The sequence below is a fragment of the Galeopterus variegatus genome, unplaced genomic scaffold, assembly GCF_000696425.1.
Source record: "Galeopterus variegatus unplaced genomic scaffold, G_variegatus-3.0.2 Scaffold8904, whole genome shotgun sequence".
Taxonomy (NCBI): Eukaryota; Metazoa; Chordata; class Mammalia; order Dermoptera; family Cynocephalidae; genus Galeopterus; species Galeopterus variegatus.
The window spans coordinates 66,150-82,304 of record NW_007735015.1 but is presented as its reverse complement, the minus strand read 5'-3'; the positions used below and the strand labels follow the sequence as shown (position 1 = coordinate 82,304).

At 40.6% G+C, this 16,155-nt stretch overlaps 1 protein-coding gene across 1 annotated transcript in view; it reads left to right on the top strand.

Annotated features, from left to right (window-relative positions):
• The window catches only part of LOC103608837 (uncharacterized protein C20orf26-like), a gene marked incomplete at both ends in the record, with an annotated part of 77,900 nt that overhangs the window by 9,008 nt on the left and 52,737 nt on the right, over positions 1-16,155 (top strand). Inside the window, one exon of the mRNA XM_008593226.1 lies at positions 6,614-6,705. Within this exon, the coding sequence (XP_008591448.1) occupies positions 6,614-6,705 (92 nt within the window). The remainder of the gene's footprint in view (positions 1-6,613; positions 6,706-16,155) is intronic.

The following is a 16,155-nucleotide window of genomic DNA, read 5'->3' as shown; positions in this document are numbered from 1 at the left end:
GGGCCGGCCCCTGGAAATCTTTAATTAGAAAAGAGTTTCATAGTCAGCTTCTAGTTCACAGGAAGACTTTACAAAGGCCACAGTGATGTCCTGGAAAGAGATGAGGAGAGACTGAATCAGGACAGTGACCATGGGATGGACCTGGAAGACGTTTTGGAGAATTAATGGAATTTGATATCTTATTGTATGTTGGAAAAGGAGGTTCCAGAAAAGGGAAATATCAAGGATGGTTTCAGAAGTTGAGTGAATGGAGAAACCATCTGTGAGATGAGATTAATAAGAGTTGAATGGCTTATTTGATGGAGATGCTGAAATGATGACAGTGATTTCTGATTTGGACACGTTGAGTTTGATCTTCCTAGTAAGCATTTGGATGAATACACTGCATTCAGTCAGCCATAGGTACCTATTGAAGATGACTGAAAAATGACCTCCCAAAAGATGTCCTTGTCCTAATTTCTGGAACCTGTAAATTTTGCCTTATTTTTAGAAAAAGCGTTTTTATAAGTGTGATTAAGGATCTTGAGATGAAGTTATCATGGATTATCTGAGGATCCCTAAATGCTATCACAAGTGTCCTCAGAAGGGAGAGAAAGAGAAAGATTATACAGAAGAGGAAGAACCAATGTGATCATGGAAGCAGAGACTGAAATGCCACAGCTACGAGTCAGGGTGCCGCAGCTTCCAGAAGCTGGAGGAAGCGAGCAACGGAGTCTCTCCCAGGGCCTCTGGTCCGACTATGGCCCTGCTGATGCCTTGATTTCAACTCAGGGATACAGATGTCCCACTTCTGGCTTCCAGAACTGTGAGAGAATAAATTTGTGTTGTTCAAGCCACTAACTGAGTGATAATTTGTTAGAGCAGCTGCAGAAAACTAACCCAATTACAAAGAGGGCCAAAGGGTAGGAGGTCAATCAAGGGAGAAAAACCTGCCAAGAAATAAGGACTTCTTCACTCTTCAGCAAAAGGCCTTGAAAGATTTGTCTGTGCTCCTTTTCTCCATTGTCTTTTACAATAAAATAAATGAAAGGCTACTTTTTGTCATTCAGGTCTTAGCTTAAATGTCAGGGAGGACTTCTCTGACCACCCAAGCTGAAGCATCCCCCAAGGTCTGATTTTCTGCATGCCATCTGTCATGACTTAATATTTTCTTGGGTACTTACTAACTTGCTTCAGCAGGGCAAGGCCCTCTTCTGCCCTGTTTACTGCTCAATCCCCAGCACGTAGAAACCAAGAATGTTATTGTTTAACAAACGATATGTGTGAAATATATATATTTTTAAATGAATAAAGGGACAAATAAATGAACATTCAATGTGCTATGTTTCTACCTCTGCTCTAGCAATTCTCACACTACAAGATAGCTACGTGTGCATGCATGTGTGTGTGTGTGTGTGTGTACAACCGTGTACACCCTTGTTGGGCCTTAAAAACTAACGCCACCTGTGACATTACAAGCGGCGCCATTATGGGCCCACAAGGGCATATTAACGTGGCAGCCTAAGACGGCGCTGGGAGAAAGTAGGGTGGGAGTGTCTGCAGGAAGCTTGCCTTAGCCCTTATTGGCCAAATACGCACTTCCGCTCGTGAACACTGCGTGATTGCAATAGCTAGGCATTGAGACAGGATGCATGCTCTCGTAACCTTTAAGCTGATAGGATTATGTTAAAACCTCCCCTCCCCATCTGCCTATAAAAGCAAGTGCTTGTGTGATAATAAACGAACTGCCTCGACAGAACCCCCGCCGCATCTGAGTGTCCTTTAACCGGGCTGTTTTGGGGCCGGCGGTGTGCTCACCTCTCTTCATGGCTCTCTTCCTCCATCTCCTTCCAAAGGGGACTGGAGGGAAAGAGGAATCCGGGCCATTTGCTCGCCCACTGAAAGGAACGAGGCTAAGGCTGTTCGGGTCGGCCGGTGGTGGACCCGACACACCCTGATCATGTGGGACCCTCTTAGAGTAAGGACCACATCTTATTCATTGTTTTCTTCTGGATACCTAATAGAGCAAACAAACCTTTCTCCATTGAACTTTGAATTGAATGGTTTAACTCGAATCTCTAATCTTTTCTCTTTCCTCCTCTTAAAGCTTATTGCCTTAAACTCATTTGTCAGAATTTTCTGAAATCATTCATAATATTAAAATACTAGACAGAAATGACCATTTTGTAACACTTTGAAGATAGAAATTTACTTTTATAATTAAACTTTTTTTTTTGAATCTTAATTGTGTTAGTGATATTTGAAACTCTTCTCCTTTACAACCCTTAGGGTAATCCTGTTAAAGCTGAGTTCCTTTTGATCAACTTCTAATCGTGGTTCTCCCTCTCCTCCCCAAATAGCCATTTGTACTAGTCTGTTTCTGTCGCTTATAACAAAATTTCTGGAACCGGGTAATTTGCAAGAAAATGAAATTCATTGCTACAGTTTCAGAGGCTAAGAAGTCCAAAGTCCAGGCAACACATCTGGTGAGGGTCTTCTTTGGTAGTGGCTTTACAGCAATGCAGGTAGTGGTTTCACATGGCAGAAAAATGGCAGAGCACCTGAGAACCACGCCCTGACCATCATTATTAATCCATTCACTATGGCATGGTCCTACAATCTAATCACTTCTTCAAGTCCCCACCTTTCAATTACCATAATAGGATTCCCCACCCTCACCAGTTACAGTGGGAATTAAGCTTCTAATATGTGAACTTTTGGGGACAGAATTCAATCAATCCACAGCACCATTGTTCTAACTTTCATATGTATCCTTTCAGACCTCTTTTTTATACTTTTACATAAATCCCATGTATCCACAGAAAAAACACCACCTCTTTGTGGCAGTGTTTTCTACATAAATTGTGTCATATGTGTATGCAATATTCAGAAATTTGCTTCTTAACTCAACTTTTTGAGATCTAATAATGTTGCTATGCATAAATCTGGGACATCCCTTTTACCTGTGGGTAGCTTTTCACTGTATGGAGTGTGCCACATTTGTTCTTGGCTGGATGCCTAGGTTGTTTCCGTTATTTTGTTTTTGTTTGTTTGTTTGTTTTGTTTTTGTTTTTGTTTTTTTGCGGCTGGCCAGTGTGGGGATCTGAACCTGTTGACCTTGCGATTATAAGGCTGCACTGTAACTAACTGAGCTAACTGGCCAGCCTTGTTATTTTTGTTATTGCAAACAGGGCTGCAATAAGCCTACTTAAACATGTATTTTTGGGCCTCTTGCAGGAGTTTCCATAGCCTATATTTCTGGAATTGTTTGTACTGGGCTTGGAAGTACTCACATTGCCACCAAATGTGACTGTACTGGTGGCCTTCCTTCTGAGCTTTTCCTCCTTTCCCAATACTTAGTGTTGTCAGAATTTTAAACTTTGGTGAATATGATATGCATGAAAGGAGATACCATTGTTTTAAGTTAATTTTTGTGAATACAGTTGAGGTTGAACACTTTTTGTATGATTATTGGACACTTACATTTCCTGTCCATTTTCTTTCCTTTGTTTCTCTTTTCCTGGAATTCAATCATTGTTTCATTAAATGTGTTCCAAATATTTTCTCCATTTATTTACTTACTTTTAAAAACCTTTTTAGGGTACTTTTGGCAGAACATTTAAATTTTGGTGTGACCAAATGTGTCAATATTTTTCTTTTATGACTTTTGCTTTCTGCATTTCTAAGGAAGGGTTGCCCTACCTACAAGGTCATAGAGATATTCTCTTATATTTTATCCTAGTAATTTCAAAGTGGGTTTTTAAAAACCTTCAGGCTGTAATCTACCTGCAAATGATTTTTGCGTACGATATGAAACAAGGGCTGAAATTTTATTTGTTCTCATATGGTTAGCCAACACTATTTATTGCATAGTTTATTCTTTCTTCATTAATTTGAAATGCCAGTGTTAACATACATCAGCATTTTATAACTGTCTGGCACTATTTCTGGATTCCATTCTGTTCTGTTTCTACTCCAGTAACCCACTGTTTTAATAACTATGGCTTTGTATTACCTCTTGATATTCAGTAGGAAAGTCGTCCCACTTTTTGTTCTTTTTATAAATTTTGTTTACTGACTATTCCTCCATATTTACTCTTTCAGAACCAGGTTATTTCATTGCACACACACAAAAAAAACTATTGTTGGGATTTTGAGGGATATTTAAAATAAATGTAAAAAATACAAAATTGTATACTATTATTTATTCCTAAAGCCTTCAAAATGTGTTATTTTGCATCCTCTATGTGTTATTCTTATTAGATAAAGAGCAAGATAGAGCCAAAGTCTTGTGGGACCTAAAGTCTGTACAATTCAGGAGATCTCTTTAAGGAAAAGAATGGAAAATTATGAATGCAATGTTAGACACTGTGCCTTGGGAGGGGCTTGTGCTGGGGAGTGCCTGAACTTCCGGCTTCATTAACTTCAAGGTAAACGCACTTCAGATAAGCAGTCTTACATAGAGAGAAAGTCCTAGCAAGTTGTGCCTTCACTCCAACCACAGTAAACCACTGGCTCAGGACTTCTAAGCTACTTAGCTAGTATAAGCCATAAAATAACAACTCGGTTTGCAGCGTCAGTCGTGTTTTTAGTTGTGTGTTATATAATACCACTGCCATGACTTTTCCCTGGGAAAGCATCTCACATTTGAGGATCTCAGGGCCCATTATGAACATAAACTAATTAAAGCTCCCAAACCCCAGAGACACTGGAAAGAGAGATATAGCATCAACTCACCCCGTTCTGAAATGCAGCCACCTCTGGAGATGAGTGTGACAGCTGCTTAACAGTCAACTGCAACACCTCATGACAATTTAGCCAAGACAATTAGCCATTGTAGTAAGTAATTGTCCCATGAACATTAGACTGTCAGACGGTTAAGACCAGGATTGTGAGTTCATTGCAAATCTAATCTATTCTTTAAGATTTATTCCATTGTAGTAATTTTGTCCTAATTATAAAAGAAATATATGCACAGTGAAGGTCTAATTTTCTTAGTTGTGTTTTTTTGTTATTCTTTGAATTTAAAACTTAAAATAGGAAAGAAGTATCTTTTTTTAAATGAAGTGCAACTTAAGAATAAGTAGTTATTGATATATATTTTTTTCATTCAAAAGTTTGCTGCTGAGTAAAACTAATCAATGGTAGTAAAAGTGAGAATAGCGGTTATGCTTGAAAGGCGTATTGACTGGACGGGGAGGTGAGAGAACCTTCTGGATGCTATATATTCACCCTGGTGGTTGTCACATAGGGGTAAACGTGGAGTTCACTGAGCTGCACACTTTTCCATATGCATGTATATCTCAATAACACAGTAGATTAATGTAGAAAGCATGCTGCTCCTGTCTTCATGAGAATGCTAGAAACCTCATAGAGGCTATTTAGAAAATTTTGCAGGGTACACGACGTGTCAGGAACTAGAGTTGTGATACATCTTATTTTCCCCAAAATGCCTTTCTTCAGATGAGGTATTCTAAGTCCTCTGTTCCTCTCTTCTCAGGACATTTTCTCTTCATGCAAAAGAGCCACCTGTCATGCTGGGATGCAGTTCTCTCTCATTGTACCTTCAATGTTATGTACATTTACACTTCCCCAGGCATCTCATTTTTCTCTTAGAATTTCATTTGGTTTCATTCACCTACATCTTTGCCAGAAGTAGGGAGAAAGCATTAGTGATCCAGTGATTTGGGGCTGAGAGGTGTCTTCAGGTGCTGCTGACACTGGAAGACACTGTGGAGAGGAAGCACAGAGGGTCCTGGCTGTCTCTCCCTCCTGCATCTGGGTAGAGCATCCTCAGCTCTGAGCTGAGGCCTGAAGGCCAAGGGCAGATGTCATAGCTGAGAATCCCCCAGCAGAGCGGGCACTGGGGGAGGCAGGAGGAAAGGACTGCATTCCTTCAGTGATATCCTCTCCCAAATCACCCTCCTTGGGATGGAGTGTTTGGAAAAATGAAAAAAGGGTGGTGGGGTGGGAGAAAAGGGTTTTTCAGACAAAATAGATTTTTTTTTACTGTAATTTTTATCGAAGGTTAAATACATAAAAACTACCCTGATTGTTGACTTTTCAGAACACATTAAAACAATAATGCTCAGCTCCAGTTCTTCTTGCTTAGAAAATAGAAAAGTGAACATTGTGGCCACTGACACACCACATGTTTGCAGTATTTCCACACAAAGAGAATGCAGGCCTTCTGCTAATTCTTGGGATTTGGTTAGCACTGACAGAGCTAATTGTGGTCTTTCCCACCTTGTGGGAACCTGCCATCCAGGAACCTAATACTCAGTTGTTTGTACACTGCAGAGGGGGCTACTGGCATAGGTTGAGCCTCCTGCATGCCAGGCCCAGCCCAGGCCTGCTGCACACGTCATCTCCACAGCTCCCCTGGGGCAAATACCATTTTATCTCCATCGTGCAGATAAGGGCACAGAAAAGTTGAGGGAGGAACTTGCCCAGGACCCCTCCATCAAAGTCAGAACTGGGGTGGGCTTCAGCGACCCCACTCTTCCTCCCTGAAGGATACAAGGCTTCCGATACGCTGTAGCTTAAAAGCACATGATCATGCTGTTCAGTTTCCTATGGTTCTGCAGGTAGTTATTTTCTGTTTTCTGTCCTTATTTGACTCTTTCTTTCAAAGATGCTGAGCTCAAGAGTAACAGCCAGGGTTCCCAGGAAATAGTTGAGGAGCCAGAGGAACCTGTCTCTCCAGAGGCCACGGAAAACATCCAGGTAAGGGAAACCATTCTCCCATGCCGGGGGTATGGAGATGGGCTTGGGGGCTACTGACTTCAGAGGTGTCCCTGGTGCTGGGGTCATTATCGAGATGTTCTAACTGACATCTGATGCAGAAAAGGCCTCACTAGCGCTAAGGATGGGGAGCCAACAGGGTGGGGGAAACAGAGGCCTATGTGTTTGTAACAGACAAATCAAAGCCTCACTGCTGTGCTCTCGAATGCAGCTCAGCATGGGCATCAGCCCTTCTCTACCTTCTGCCATACCCATTCCGACTCCAGGAGGCTAAGCAGATTAAGCTGCTCATTTAAAGCTCATTAGAAAATCTAGAGTTTCTGAAGAGACTTACACCCTCTCCACATGCTCGAATGAGGCAGCATTTTCCTTCCTGCCCTGATTGGCCCTGCAAACTACAGAAAGGCCCATCACAGCTCCCTGGAGAGCTGCTGGGCTTCGCTGTCCTTACCTGGCCTCAGAGGGAGCCCTCTCCTGCACCTTCCTGCTGCCAGTGTGGCACTGATAGGGTGCTGTGTGTGCTGCTGCTGCCCAACTGATAGAGGGGAATAAACCTGCCCCATGGGAGTCTAGAATCAACTATGGTATAGAATAGATAAGATTCGATGGATGGGCCCAGGATTCCAGCTATCATTCCATCTTTGCCAACCTCTGACCACTGAGGGGTTCATAGCTTATAAAAATGCCTGTATTTTCTGGGCTCTGCGTCCTCACACGCCCCTGTAGGGTCTTGGCACATCCATGTATCCTTGAGAACAAGGCCACTCAGGTCCTCTCCTTTTCAGAAGACCTCACCAAGGCAGTATAGTCCTTTAGTTTCTGATCTACTGACTCCCCCATCCAGCTGGGCCCAGATCCCTCCCTTAGCCCAGGATGGGGGTCAGGTGCAGGGCAGTTGCTTCCTGGCCTCCAGCCTCCTCTTCTCTCTTTTTTTTCCTTTCCTATCTTGGAGAAAACAGTGTTCCTCTTGGTCATTAACTCATACAAAGAAAATCTTAAGAAGGGGAAGAGGGAGGGAGGACCTGATTCTTCACAGTAGGCCACTTTGATTGTCCTCCCTGACTTTCATGTTGTCTCTGGAAAAATGCATTCTGATCCCCAGACCACAAAAGGGCACAACCTGTAGCTGGTTGGGTATCAAGCACTGGTTTATTCTCTGCATAGTAATCTGGTGCTCACGATGGTGAGGCACTCTGCTAGGTGCTGGGAGTACTCAGAGGACAAGTACACACAGCCTCAGCCTTCAGTAGGCTGTTGCATGGCAGGAAGAGGAAAGGCCCCTAATGAAGTACGTGGAAGAGAGAATGGGAAACATGGCAGAAGAGAGGACAGGAGGGAGACCTGAGTCTTTTAAAGAAGATTGTATGGCATGGATTAGGTTGAGGGAAATGAAGCTGATGAGTGGAATTAATGAAGACAGAATAAAACAATGTGAGAGACTTCCACTTCTGGTGAGATGGAGTAACAGAGACTGGATTTACTCTCCTGACTAAGGCAATCAAAAAGTGGCTAAGATATAGGAAGCAACAGTTTTAAGATACTGCTCATCACTGTAACAAAGGTCAGTGATGCCTGAGAGATGGGAAATACACCAAGTGAATCCTTTGATTGTCCCAGCTTATTCCTTGAGAGGGTTTCCAGGCCACAGCACAGGGGAGGAGAAGCCAGTGGACTTCCTGAGTTGAAGAGACAGATCTTAAAGTCCATGGAGACTAAAACCACTGAAGTTTAAAGGACGGAGAACCAGAGAGGAGAGAGCTGCACAGAGAGAGACATCATTGATCAGCAAAGGATCACTCTTGAGTATTCAGCTGAGTATTGATCCGCACATGCACTGTGTGGAAGAGAGAATGGGAAACATGGCAGAAGAGAGGACAGGAGGGAGACCTGAGTCTTTTAAAGAAGATTGTATGGCATGGATTAGGTTGAGGGAAATGAAGCTGATGAGTGGAATTAATGAAGACAGAATAAAACAATGTGAGAGACTTCCACTTCTGGTGAGATGGAGTAACAGAGACTGGATTTACTCTCCTGACTAAGGCAATCAAAAAGTGGCTAAGATATAGGAAGCAACAGTTTTAAGATACTGCTCATCACTGTAACAAAGGTCAGTGATGCCTGAGAGATGGGAAATACACCAAGTGAATCCTTTGATTGTCCCAGCTTATTCCTTGAGAGGGTTTCCAGGCCACAGCACAGGGGAGGAGAAGCCAGTGGACTTCCTGAGTTGAAGAGACAGATCTTAAAGTCCATGGAGACTAAAACCACTGAAGTTTAAAGGACGGAGAACCAGAGAGGAGAGAGCTGCACAGAGAGAGACATCATTGATCAGCAAAGGATCACTCTTGAGTATTCAGCTGAGTATTGATCCGCACATGCACTGAAGGGAGGCTGAGTAAAGAACCTCCCAAAAGGATTAGAGCTAACAGTGCCCAGTGCTCCTATGAGGCTGGGGACAGTGTCTGTTCTCACCAGCTAGACCGGAAAACCTTATGACTGACCAGGCATTGACAGAGTACACAGAAGAGTCTTGCCTCAGAAGTGGAAATAATTAGCTCTAGAGACAGCACTGCACCAGGCCTGTCTAACAGATCTTTAGAGCAAGAACCAAAAGCATTGAACTGTTTCCAAGTAACTTAACTCAGTTCCAGAACAAAGTTCAAGAATATTTTATGGGAATACAAAATTGCCCAGCACCCAACTAGGTAAAATTCACAACATTTGGAGTCCAATAAAAAATTACCAGACACTCCAAAAAACTTGGAATATAATGTGCATAAGGTCAAGATAAATCAATCAGTTCAGAACAACCCAGCTCTAAAACAGATATTAGAATTAGTGTACTAAAACATTAAAACAGTTATTATAACTATATTTTGTATGTTCTAAAGGTTAAGGAGAGACATGGAAGACATGAAAATGCCCCAAATCAAACTTTTAGAGATTAAAAACTACAATGCATGAGATGAAAAAATATGCTGGAAAGATCAGCCACAGGTTAGACATTGCAGAAAAAAAGACTAGTGAACTTAGAAATGAGAGTTAAAAAAAAAAAATTAGTGTCAGTGACCTTTGGGATAACGTCAGGGACCTAATATATGTGTAATGTGTAATTGGAGTCCATATAAAGAGGGAGAGGTTGGGACAGAAAAATTATCTGAATAAATAATGACTGAAAAAAAGTCTAAGTTTGATGAAAAGAATAAACCCATAGATACAAGATGCTCAACAAGCATGAGAAACATGAAGAAAACTATACCAAAGCCAGTCATAATAAAATGGTGGGAAACCAGTGATACATAAAAAATCTTAAAAGCAGGTGGCAGTGGGGTTGGAGGGGACAAGTTAGGAACAGGGGAACAAAGATTAAGATGAAAGCAGATTTCCTGTTGGAAACAATGCAAGCAAGAAGACACTGGAGTCACATCTTTAAAGAAGTGGAAGAAAATAAACTGCCACCCTAGAATTTTATACTGAGTCAATATCTTTCCAAAATAAAGGTGAAATAAAGACTTCTGCCTACACACAAAAGGTGGAAGTGTACACCACCAGAAGACCCACATTACAAGAAATGTTAAAAGAAGTTGTTCAAGCAGAAGGAAAATGATACCAGGTGGAAATCTGGATCTACACAAAGAGATAAAGAGCGCTGGGAATGGTAACAAAATGGGTAAATGTATGAGATTTTGTTCCTAATATTTATATCTCTTTAAAAGATAATTGACTTCTTAAACAAAACAAACAAAAAAAAACACATTGCGTTGGATTTATGTATGTAAAAAAAAAAAATAAAGTATGATAAGAATAGCACAAAGACCTTGAAGGAAGAAATGGAAGTTCACTGTTTTAAGGTTCCTGTGCTACAGCTGAAGTGGTTAATGTCGCGGGAAGACGGTCTGTGATGAGTGAAGATGCATCACAAAGTTACACATCAAATTCAGAGTGATATCTAATAAGCCTACAGAAGAGACAAAATGGAATCATAAAAATACACAGTGAATCTAAAAGAAGACAAAAAGAGAGAAAAGGGAACAAAGAACAGATGGGACAAGTAGAAAACAAATAGTGAGATGAGAGGTTTAAACCTAACCAAACCAATAATTCTGTTAAATGTAAATGGTTTAAATATCTCAATTGAAGAGTATATAAAGCAGATACAGATTGGATAAAAAGCAATATTCAGTTATATATTGACTAGAAAATGTACTTTAAATATAATGACACCATAAGTTAAAAGGGTTAAAAACATACACCATGCTACCACTAATCTAAAGAAAGCTGGAGTGGCTTTATTAATTTCAGACAAAGTAAATTTGAGAACAGAGAATATTATTAGGGATGACAAAGGCCAAGGAGAATTATTCATACAATTATGAATATTTATGTACCTCATAGCAGAGCTTCAAAACACATGAAACAAAATATTATAGAATGGCAAAGATAAATAATTTAATTATATTAGAGATTTTAACTTCCCTCCCTTAATAATTGAAAGAACAGGTACAGAAAACTGGTAAGGATATGGAATACTTTAAGAACACTATTGACCTACTCCACCCACCCCCATTGGCCTGGGTGGCCAAGGCCTGCACGGCAACTCTCAGCACCCCTGCCCACGTGGTACGCTGCAAGCAGCGAGCAGCGTGGAGCCTGTGGGCAAAGGCCTTGGCACTGAGAGAAGGTGCCAGTGAGGCCGCACACAGGACCTGCTCTGCTTTCCATGCGTAAATTCACAGGCATGAATGGGTAACAGCAGAAGATGATATTGGAACTTTAGAACAGTGAGCATGAGTGGTTTTGCACAAGAAGTTTTGCGAGATGTGATGTCGTTTACATCTTTAGTGTGCCTAAAGATGAAACAAAATTGAACAAACAAGATTAGTTTGGTACTTTGGAAAGTGTGAAAGTTGCTTGTGAACTTTGTTCTCTTCTATCTGGAGAAGTAACTGAGATTACAGAGCCTCTTGAAGCAAATCCAGGACTTGTTAACAAATCTTGTTAAGTTGGTTGTCAGATCAAAATAGCACTGCGTAAGAGTATGCAAAAAAAAAAAAAAAAGCACTGCGTAATACTTCACTAATGAGTGAAGAACTATATGAGAAACAGGGAGTCTATTGAGGAGTGAAAATGGAACGCTTAATTAAACGAGCATGAAACAACTTAATCCAGCATTGTTGTCTTAAATTAGTAGTGGATAGACTTAAAATATTCACTTTGAGCAATACCAGTGGCAAAACTACTCACAACACTGTTGCTGGAAGAAAACACCCCTTAATTTTCTAATGATTTCAGATAAACATAATATATATTTTTTTCACATACCCTATGATTTTTAGGCTAGGCTCTACAATCTAGTTATAATATTCAGAATTCATGAAATTATCATCTGTGGTAAAATTTCTTTCTTTTTCTTATTTGCATTTTTGTTCTACCAGTGAGTTTTATTCTTTCCTGAGTGTTCATTGTAGTGATTATCATTTTTCAAATTCCAGATGCAGGACTCCCTTTAAGATTTCTTGCAGGGCTGGTCGGGTGGTGGTGAACTCTTGCAGTTTTTGTTTGTTTGAGAAATACACTATTTCTCCCTCATTTCTGAAGGAAAGCCTTGCTAGGTATATTCTCTTTTTGTCTTTGAGCTTTGCCAGTTTGACTATAATGTGTCTCAGAGAGGACCTTTTTGGATTGAATCTGTTTGGGGATCTTTGAGCTTCTTGAATCTGTGTCTTTCCGTATACCTGGGAAGTTCTGTTATTATTTTGCACTTGATCTTAGCTAAAAGGCTGAGAAGTGATGCCGTTATTATTTTGTTGAATAGGTTTTCAATTCCTTTTCCTTTCTCCTCCCCATCTGGAAGTCCCATAATGTGGATGTTTGTGCACTTAAGGTTGTTTGCCAGCTTTCTTAGATTTTCTTAATTTTTAAAGAATCCTTTTTCCCTGGGCTGGCGCGGTGGCGCACTGCTACAGTGCGCCGCTTGGGAAGCGCGGCAGCACTCCTGCCGAGGGTTCNTGTGAAAGTTGCTTGTGAACTTTGTTCTCTTCTATCTGGAGAAGTAACTGAGATTACAGAGCCTCTTGAAGCAAATCCAGGACTTGTTAACAAATCTTGTTAAGTTGGTTGTCAGATCAAAATAGCACTGCGTAAGAGTATGCAAAAAAAAAAAAAAATAGCACTGCGTAATACTTCACTAATGAGTGAAGAACTATATGAGAAACAGGGAGTCTATTGAGGAGTGAAAATGGAACGCTTAATTAAACGAGCATGAAACAACTTAATCCAGCATTGTTGTCTTAAATTAGTAGTGGATAGACTTAAAATATTCACTTTGAGCAATACCAGTGGCAAAACTACTCACAACACTGTTGCTGGAAGAAAACACCCCTTAATTTTCTAATGATTTCAGATAAACATAATATATATTTTTTTCACATACCCTATGATTTTTAGGCTAGGCTCTACAATCTAGTTATAATATTCAGAATTCATGAAATTATCATCTGTGGTAAAATTTCTTTCTTTTTCTTATTTGCATTTTTGTTCTACCAGTGAGTTTTATTCTTTCCTGAGTGTTCATTGTAGTGATTATCATTTTTCAAATTCCAGATGCAGGACTCCCTTTAAGATTTCTTGCAGGGCTGGTCGGGTGGTGGTGAACTCTTGCAGTTTTTGTTTGTTTGAGAAATACACTATTTCTCCCTCATTTCTGAAGGAAAGCCTTGCTAGGTATAACCGTGGCTGACAGTTTTTTTCTTTTAGTAGTTTGAATATATCATCCCATTCTCTTCTGGCCTGTAGAGTTTCTGTTGAGGAGTCTGTGTTAGTCTGATAAGGATAACTTTATCTTGCTGTTTTTAAGATTCTCTCTTCATCTTTAAGCTTTGCAAGTTTGACTATAATGTGTCCCAGAAAGGACGTTTTGGGGTTGAATCTGTTTGGGGACCTTTGAGCCTCCTGGATCTGAAGGTCGGTGTCTTTCCCTATATCTGGGAATTCTGTTATTATTTTGCACGTGACCTTAGCCAAAAGGCCAAGAAGTGATGCTGTTATTATTTTGTTGAATAGGTTTTCAGTGCCTTTTCCTTTGTCCTCCCCATTCAGAACTTCCATGATTTTGATGTTTGTGCACTTAAGGTTGTTTGCTAGTAGCTCACTTAGATTTTCTTCATTTTTTAAAAAATTCTTTTTTCCTTTTTTTTTTTGGTCCAGCTGGGTTATTTCAAAAAGACTCTCTTCAGGATCAGAAATTTCTTCTGCTGCTTGCTCTAACCTGTTGCTTAAGCTCTAAGTTGTGTTTTTTATTTTACTGAGTGAATCCTTCAGTTCCATAAGTTCTGCTACGTTCTTTTTTATGGTATTAATCTCTTTTTAAATTTACTCCTTCATATCCTGGATACTTCTTCTTGTTTCATTTTGTTGTCTGAATTTTCTCATATCTTTTTGAGTTTCCTTAAGATTATTGCTCAGAATCCTCAGTTATTTCAAGGGTTTCTGGCTCTATGGGATAAGGTGCATGAGAATTGTTGCATTCCTTTGGTGATGTCATATTTTCTTGGTGGTGTTGTTTTTTTCCCTAGTATCTCTACATTGATGTCTGGTCATCTGGTAGAACAGTTACTATTTCTATTACTCTGGAGTGGGCTTTGAGGAGAGAGACTTCCTCCTGTAGATGTGTTTTAATCACCTGTTGAGTATGGTGTTTTAGTATTTGTTCCAGGTAGACACAGTATGTGTACTTTGGCTGGATTCAGTGTTGGAGCTGCATGTGCATGCATCCATGGCCAAGGCACTGGGGTACTTAGTGATTCCTTGGTGAAATTAGTGATGCTGTGTTGATTCATCAAGGATGTGGGTAGTCTCTCAAGTTCTTGGAAGATGTTCATGGGTGCCCTGTCACTCTTTGCCTGGGGTGGGTGTCCCTGTGCAGGCTTGTTGGCACCCTGGCTAGTATCCTGTGATGCTGATAGATGCACTGGGGTATACAGGAGCTTCTCAGTCTGAATGGTGACCCTGAGCATGGTTTCTTTTTCCTTATCCTACAGGCAGAGGCTCCTCCTGAGTCCTTTCTTCTCCCAGTTAGGGGATGGGTTGGTGGTGACTGGGAATTTTCATTCTTACTCTCTTTGGGTATCCTGGGTTTCTGCTCTCTTGGGGAGTTCCATGTGTGTCTCTCCCCGGATCAAGGCAGTCATGTGAGCTGCACATGTACCTCCCACCCACAGTGTGCTACCATGTGTAAGAGTGAAATTCCCCCTATTGGTTGGGCCACTAGGTCATGGGTCTGTACTTGCTCACCTCTTTCCCTGGGCTCCACTGGTGACTCTCCTGTGTCAGTGAAGTCAAGCGGTCAGTGGGCTGCCTGCACGATAGCTGTGACAGCAAGCCAGGCTTGTGGTGGTGAGCCGACTGTGTGGTGGCAGTGGCTGTGTCATAAAAACTAGTTATGAAAATTATGTAATTCAAGGGTAACATTGTTATCTTAAGCCTTCTATGATATTGTAGTTTGCTTACATTTATCCCTGGATTTGGATCAAAATACTTAATGATCTTTCCATTGGAAATAACTTGGGAGTGGAGAAAAGTTTTTGTTATACAGTATCAGATGAAGAACAATACTATCTTAATTTTTTAATATACAGCATTTGCTGGTGCTGTTTTTATATAGTGAAGCAACAGTTTGCAGCAAAATAAGCAACAATTTAATAATAACATAACTTCATTACTCATGAAACAAAAACACTGTTGATCTATTTTACACAAATAGTATACTCCACCCAAAACTGCAGAATACACAGTCTTTTCAAGTGCACATAGAACGTTTACCAAGGTAGAGCATGTTCTGGGATATAAAGTAAGTCTTACTAAATTTAGAAGGATTCAAGTCATCTAAAATATATTCTTTAACAACAAAAGACATTACAAGAAGATAAAACTACAGATCAATATCCCTTATGAATATTCACGGACTCTAATAAATTTTAATAAATAAAATTCTAATAAAAATTTTAGCAAATCGAATCAACATATAAAAAGGATAACACCTCATCACTAAGTAGGGTTTATCCTGGGAATGCAAGGTTGGTTTAACATAAGAAAATCAACCAATGTAACTTGCTTTATTAACAAACTAAGAAAGAAAAACCATGTTTATCTCATAAATGCAGAAAAAGCATTTGAAGGGGCCGGCCTGGTGGTGCACTGGATAGTGCGCCGCGTGGGAAGTGCGGTGGTGCTCCCGCCCGAGGGTTCGGATCCCATGTACAGACCGGTTCCCGCTCACTGGCTGAGCGAGGCGCGGGAGCAATGCCAAGGGTTGCAATCCCGTTGCCGGTCCCCGGTCCGGTACGGGGGCAACACTGAGGGTTGCGATCCGTTGCCGGACACGGAAAAAAGACAAAAAGACAAAAAAAAAAAAAAAGCAGCATCTTTGGGCCA